At 41.0% G+C, this 7,288-nt stretch overlaps 1 protein-coding gene across 1 annotated transcript; it reads right to left on the minus strand.

Moving 5' to 3' along the window:
• Nucleotides 1-254: 254 nt before the first annotated feature.
• LOC147240777 (mediator of RNA polymerase II transcription subunit 30) lies at nucleotides 255-7,013 on the minus strand. Its single transcript, XM_086194031.1, has 5 exons — nucleotides 4,340-7,013; nucleotides 3,734-3,960; nucleotides 2,423-2,581; nucleotides 2,118-2,207; nucleotides 255-1,254 (listed from the first exon to the last, which is right to left on the minus strand). The coding sequence occupies exons 2-5, from the start codon at nucleotides 3,956-3,958 to the stop codon at nucleotides 1,159-1,161; spliced, it is 570 nt and encodes a 189-aa protein (XP_086050157.1). The 5' UTR covers nucleotides 3,959-3,960; nucleotides 4,340-7,013; the 3' UTR covers nucleotides 255-1,158.
• Between the last annotated feature and the right edge of the window lie 275 nt (nucleotides 7,014-7,288).

Below are 7,288 nucleotides of genomic sequence, written 5' to 3' on the forward strand. Positions count from 1 at the left end.
GGGTCTATGGAGGGTTAAAATCAACCCACAATAAAATGAATGAATAAAATGTGTCACCAACCCAGAGATTTAATATCAAATAATACAAGCTGAAATGCAGCTGAAACCTTATTTTCTAACCATCTATTAGGTAGGAAATTGTTGAATATCCTGTTGGGCTGATTCCTTCAATTAAGTAACGATTCATATTATAAAACTGCAGCGATCGAAAGTGCTTTCAAATCGTTTCTAACAGGTTTTAGAGACTCTGAGATTCAAGGTCATTATGTAGTCACTGTCTGCAGCATCTGAGTGGATCTACAGTGAAGATTTATATTTCACCCCCCCAAAAATGTATACATTCACGTTATTTTGAGTTAAAAAAACACAACTTTATTTTGTACAAAACAAAATCAAAAAACACCCTGACTAGTCTCCAACGATTTACAAAATCAAATTCACCGGCAAGCAATTCTTAAACCCCTCGGGGTAAACAAACAGGTGTGTTGTTGAGGACTCAGGAAGACTAATTAAGCACATGCGCTAACACACACACACATAAACAAAACACCTGAGATGTGTAGCTGCCAAAGGGTCTAATTGGAATTCAAGAACCCACAGTTTTTCACACAACTGATAATAAGGGCAGTAGTTTCTGCCGTAAATGCAGACGTCAGATCAGCTGTCAGGAAGAATTAGCTGCAGGGAACTGAGGAGTGTCTGGTGTGGAGCCAGCACCTGCGGGCTAAACACCGGGGAAACCACCGTGCTTTAACTCTGCTTTTGTTTGAACCAGAGGCAATACATCTTTCTACTCATTATCTAAGTAGTGAGACGACAGGAGTCCTTACCCTATTTGAATAAACATGAGGCGATAAAATAGCAGTTGGAAGAAACTAAATTTGTTTTCAGCTGCCTTGGTTTAAAGGAAAAAAGCCTGCTACAGTGTCAAAGGTGCTGTTGTCAGAGTGACACAAAGATTGGCTTAAAAGTTTTATCCTATAGTAATCCTCCAGTAACGACTTCAAAACAGCAAATTGTTTTGAGTGAATTTCAATTATCAAGTGCCAACAAATAAAGGCTGAGTTGAAGGTTGTGTCTTATATTCAAGGTCCAACAGAAAGTCCTTTATTTCACCTGGCTTCCGCTACTCTGCAGTCCATCATTCTCTTCCCAAGGTCATTTCCTGAGTGTCAACATGGCATTGACATCCCACAGCAGGTTCCTCATCTGATCCATCAGAACCTTCATCTCCTGGTTCTTCTGACGGACTTTCTGCAAATGGAGCGGAAGACAGATGACATCCATTTGTTGCACTTATGTGAGAACACAGGCCGTGGCGTTTAGCATTCAGGGCAGGAAGAAGTGGACTTCCTTTAAGCAGTGCACTGTTTACTCAAGATTCAGACTCGACCTTTATGGGCTCAAACTTCTCTATGACAGCACAGAAACATTTTGGCTTGGAAGACAAAGGTGATATTGGCGTAAAAACACACACAATGTTCTCAGTTATATTTGTTTCTCTGCTAGACAACAGGGCTAAAACGTTGCCCATTTCTTGCGCCTGTTCAAGACTTGTAAAATTTTGATTTTGTAACTGCAGTTTCTTCTGACAAAAGCCCCTTTATTAAACCGGTGGAAAATGTTTTATATCAGCCCAACCCTTATGCAAATGTCAGAGAGTCTCTGCATCTCAGCACCAGGAGGCCAATTTAGCGGTGTCACTGCCTCCTAGAGGAATTAAAGGGGAGCTATTATGCTCTTCCTTCATTTCCATCATATACGCTCAATTGCCAAATTAGTAGGTAATCCTCCCTCCATGAAGACGGGAGGATTAAATAGGACTTAAAGGGACGAAACAAAAAGTGTTTCAGACAGAGGATGAACTGAGGGGGCCGCATAAAGGGCCAGTGTAACATAAATAAGGATTTTAGTTGATCTGTGAATCATGCAAAGCTTCTGTAGCAGAAATATGAAGCTGGATATGATAAACACATTACATTTCAAAGAGGATTTTTTTTCTTTTTATCAAAAACCCATTTGGAAGCCAACTTTAGTATTTATAATTTGGAAGTGACAGCATGTCACATCGGTAATTTACCTTGATGCATTGTTAACATATTTTCAAAGGAACACACCTCTAGAACCTCTTGCCTCTCCTGGTTGACAGCGGGACTGCAAGGCTCCACTCTGACACAAGACAGTTCCTCTCCAACATACGGTACAAGCTGAAAACACAGGACACACTCACTCTCATTCTGTTGCTCCACAATCCCCAGCTGTTTATAAATGATGACGACCCTGGAAAATACTATGGTGAGGATGGCTGAACAGTTTCAATGTGCATGTCCATTCTCATTTGTGCTCAAAAGAACAGAAAGAGTAAAAGTCCATTTTCAACAAGTCCCCTTCTTCACCAGTGTTTAACTGACAAGTTGCTGACCTCTGCTGGACCCTCCTGCAGGTCAGCCGTCATCTCCACGCAGCGCTCGTAAAGCAGCCGAAGCTTTCGGAAGAGCAGAGCGAGCTGCCGAAGGTGTTCCTGGAGCTTCCCAAAACGGTCCTGGTACATTGCCTGACTTTGGGTCACACCGTTCGGAAGCTACATCCACAGATATAGAGAGTCATCTGTCAGTTTAAGTGGCGTTCATATTTTTACTTCAGATGGTGGTGGAACATATAAGCAGACTTTGTTAGACAATTAAGTAGCATCTACAAAATGATGGGTCACACATGATGCTACAAGCTACGCTATGAGAGCTGAGTACAGGAAAGACAATAGCTCTGTGTAATGGGAAAGGAGGGAATCAGAGATACACTGAGGAAGAGTGAATGTCAATTAGAGACGGATCAGGTGGAAAAGGATTGATGAATAAGACAAGATGCAGCCTCACAGAGGGCGGAGGATGTTTGCCTCATAAAACAAGAGACAGTACAGAACAGAACATCGCCAAGTGCACTGACACTCTGAAAAAAGGAACCAAAAATGCACTAAAACATATATAGATTACAGCTTCTCATTTTAGATGACTTGGCAGCTTTGCAAGACATGAAAAAGACTATTTATACTGTAAAACCCCCATTAGTCATGTACTGCACAATACACACAGGCACATACATCACTTTTTTCAACGTAATGCAGTTCAGTGCAACAGCTTAAACCGTTGCTATACCAACCAACATCTCTCTGATTCACTGCCATGAAGATCGGAGAGAGCTTCACAACAAATATGCATGACTGTAGGAGGGCATTATGTGTGACAAAAAAGATACAGATACTGTTCAGGATGATTTCCAATATGTATATTCAGAAGTGTATGAAATGTGACGCAGAATCAACAGTAAACCACTTCAACAACTACAAAAATCTTCAGGTGCTGCAATAGATTAAGTTTAAAGCCACAATAAAATTGAAGTGAAGACCAATTTCAGAGTTTCAGAGAGAAACACAGCATGAGAATCCTATTCCCTCATTCGACTTGTTTGATTAGAGCTTTATCGTTCACAATTTAGGGTGAAGACATACACCTGAATGTTGTCTGGGTTCCTGCTGTTCCTAGTGCAAGTATCAGGGTTGGAGGAGTGGTGAAGATGAGACGTCATTCCCATTATGCAGAGTTTCAAACACTTCTGGTCTCGTTTTCGCACGAATTATTTCAAAACCCACATGACTTCATGGGAATTAGCAGGAACCATGCATTTTCTCTACATGATAAACCGTTATCAATAGCACAAACGACCTTCTGTTTACTACCTGCGTGGCTCGGGTGATTTGAAAGATCTCCATTGTGCGGGTGACAATGTCCTGGACGGTCTCCTGTCCAATGCGACACAGGAACACTGGAGAGATCTCTCTCAGGGCTCCCTGCGGGGGCATGGGCTGCTGACCCGGGGCTGGAGCAGCACCTGTGGGCAGGTGGGGCTGCGGCTGAGGGGGCATCCCTGCCATCCCTGGTTTCTGAGGTAAGGAGGCTGCCATCACTTCAAGAGTGTGAGCCAGAAAGAGTTCAAAAAAGGTTATATACAGATAAAAGGGGTTTGGAACACAGTGCCCTAAAGTAAACAATGTGACCAATACAACGTTGTATGTAAGTTCTAAATGACTATATAATTCGTTTCATAAACGGCAGGAGAGCATGACACATTCTCTTAAGTTCAAAAGAATCAGTTACGTAAAATTAAAAAATGGTACGTTCGCTTCAACCGAGCATTTCCACAAAGAACCCGCTTTTTACTGATCATGTGGGCGAAGCTAACCTCGGATGCTAAACGTACGAGCCTAACAATACGCTGGCATGCAGAGGCAGCTAAACGTCTCAGCTAGCTAACTAGTTGGCGTCGAAAACGGAAAACTACTCACCGAAGTTTACGACGTATTGTGGCTGGAGGCAGTACAAATATTCCCGGGGAGTAACCTTTTCTCACTAATTATTTCAAATAAGTCATTATTATACAGGTCTCAGAAAGCTCGGCGCGTTACTGTTTTCATTGCGTCACTTCCTGTGAGTGACAGCTCTATTCCCCGCCACTAGATGGAGACAAACGATCTTGATTTCACACTGACCTCAGATCCTGAATTGAAGTCAAACTCATTTGAACGACTTCTACTTTAACTTTTACGCATACATGAGTTTTTACGGTAAAATGAAAGTCTTAACTGTAGAATGCAGAACGACCTGTCTGTGCATTTTGTTATCTTATTACATTATAACCCCACTGTAAATGTGAGAATTGCACTGTGGTTCATTGAGATAGTTTATTTTCATTTCTGTGAGTATTTATTTTAAACTTGTGTATATTTGCCATCATATGAACATTTGATGGAGTACAAATTGTACTGTATACGGCTCTGAAATGTCATGTGGCAAAAGTCTGCACTCCCTGTCACACCCACCCTTTGAGTGAATATGTAGATGGTCACATTCAGTAACCCTCTCAATATAGTAATGATACCAAGGAATCCAAAGATTATGTTCACCCTCAGGATTTTTTTTAAAGAGTGTGACAGAGATGCAACAAATATGTATCCATTCCAAGAAAAAACTCCCGCTTTTCGGTCTTTATGACTTCTTTTCGTTCACAGTTTCTGCTGCTGTAACAGTGCCAGTTTCCCCACTGTGGAACGAATAAAAGCTTTATCTTGTCTTAACCTGATGATGATGATGGTGATGACGATTTGAGAGCCGTCAACTCTGAGAGAACATAATCAGAGCAGCAATGCACACGACCTGTGGAGGTCAATGATTGCACATGCAAACATCGTGACGCACGCGTACTTTTACTTTTGATTCTTATTTAAGGTCAGTAACAAAGTATACTTTCACTTGCACAGAATTTCAAATGGAAGCATTCGCTGTTACCAGAGTACCATTTTTTCCGAGATATTTCCACTGCTACTTCAATAAAGAATGAATGCACTGATTCCTCCTCTGTCTTTCACATCTATAAGTGTTTGACTGTCATATATGGATGTAATAATTGTATTACATCATTGTAAACCGTACTCGCTGCACGAGTAAACTGTAGGTTCTTTTACTCATTCTTGTCTCAGTATAATTGAAGAAAAAAAAAAGAATACAATGACAGAAAAGATCATGTGATTATCAGAGTAACACTGAGTTCCCCTGAAATAAAAGAAAGTATAAATATTTTGTCATGTAATAGATTTTACTGGAATAATTAGTTTGATAAATGCTGTGCAAAAATGCGATCATATACTTTGACCTATTCAAGAACCAAGCGAGAGGAATCTTTTAATAGAACTTAACCGCCTGGAAAGCTTCCATTAGGTCAATCAAGCCCTTTTGCAGCACACATTGTGCGGTGGAATGAACGTCACATGCGTGGTAATTGATTTCTTTGCAGCTCAGCCGGAACAATGGGATCCGGCAATGGCGAGTCATTACCCCGCGTTCTCTATTTGTTAAATTAGCGACTCTCGCAGCGGTTTACACAAGATCAAAAGCTGAGCCCACCGTGACGCAGCTTCAAGGAACTAATTTTTGTTTTTCGTGCACTTACGGTCAGTTTAACTGATAACCTTGACAAAAACAGGGAGTCAGGGCACCAGTTCTTATCCCTGTTATCTATCTATCAGTGAAAATGTCACCATATTCGTTGATATGATTATCTAACCAGGACGGCATATTTCATTCACAGGAGGGCAAACAAACCATAAAAATGAGTGTATTCTGATTTTATGAATGCACAAAGAAATAATCTTTTTTAAGGATATTTAAGATCTGGGGTTAAATGGTTAAATGGCATTTTTCATTTGAGCTACAGCATTAAACACTTGGCTCGTACTTCAAATGGCTTTTCTTTCTTTTTTTTAGCGCCATCACTTGGATTCATCCAGTTTTAGTTTCATACCACGGAATAAAAATCCCTATCAAACTCAAAAATAGCTCCACCGTAATGAATTTCGACAGAATCTTTCTTCAGATTGTGATTCCCTGAGCTTGCACCGCGTGCCTCTTTCAGCAGTTTTTCATTGTTTGGTTTCAGTCGAGGTGAGTTCCTTTCTGAGCATCAAATAAATGTTTGTCACAAACTTGACTAAGGAAGCATTCAAGAAAAACTGTTTATTCAATTATTTATCCAGGAAGGTGCGGAGGTGTGCAGCATCGGCGGTGTACTTTTGTGAAACAGTACAAATGTGGAGTGTCACCATAATTGTAAGCTCCTTTGTCACTCTGTAATTTCATTCTATCATTTTTATGGCTGACTTCCTTCAACATAGCCCACCAACTGATCTATAAAGCACTTCAGAGCAAGACAGATGGATTGAATAGATCGATGTTTGAATGAACTGATTGTTTTGCTGCATAGCCTGATGAGCTGCGTGGGAGAGTTTTATTTTGTATCTTGTAATGAGTACCAGTTTGAAGGTTAGAATGGACTCAGTCAATGCAGGCTATAATTAGGATGTCCTTGCTGACATGAAAAGTCTGGATTTTCCCCGGCAAGCGGAGGTGCTGTTGTGCTTCCCTCTTCAGAGTCAGCGTGCTACGAGGAGGACAGACTGTCTCCAGACTGGACCTGCTCTACCAACTGACCTTGGTCACTGAGCTGCTGGAAAAAAGAGGAGATGACAATTTCTCTCTCCGCACTGAGGGAGGTTGCATGACAGCTACACATTCAAAAAGCAACCGTTTTTTTTCACCGCCACAAGAGATGCTGTCAGTGTGAACGGAGAGGAGAATAGGAGATAAAAGGCAAACTTGATGGTGGCACAAAAAAAAAAAGAGGAAAAAAATAACTTTATCTATATAATCAGTTTTGGGTGCAAGTCTGAAAGGTGGTGCAG

This window comes from Aulostomus chinensis, chromosome 22, assembly GCF_037954235.1.
Source record: "Aulostomus chinensis isolate RoL2024-O1b breed Wild chromosome 22, RoL_Achi_v1.0, whole genome shotgun sequence".
Taxonomy (NCBI): Eukaryota; Metazoa; Chordata; class Actinopteri; order Syngnathiformes; family Aulostomidae; genus Aulostomus; species Aulostomus chinensis.

What these genes read in the sequence shown, in the direction of transcription:
- LOC147240777 (XM_086194031.1), bottom strand. Translation starts at nt 3,958, where the DNA reads ATGGCAGCCTCCTTACCTCAGAAACCAGGGATGGCAGGGATGCCCCCT. An exon ending in TGCAGGAGGGTCCAGCAGAG is followed by an intron (nt 2,208 to 2,422) that starts GTCAGCAACTTG and finishes CTGTGTTTTCAG; the next exon opens with CTTGTACCGTATGTTGGAGA. An exon ending in AGAGGCAAGAGGTTCTAGAG is followed by an intron (nt 1,255 to 2,117) that starts GTGTGTTCCTTT and finishes CTCCATTTGCAG; the next exon opens with AAAGTCCGTCAGAAGAACCA.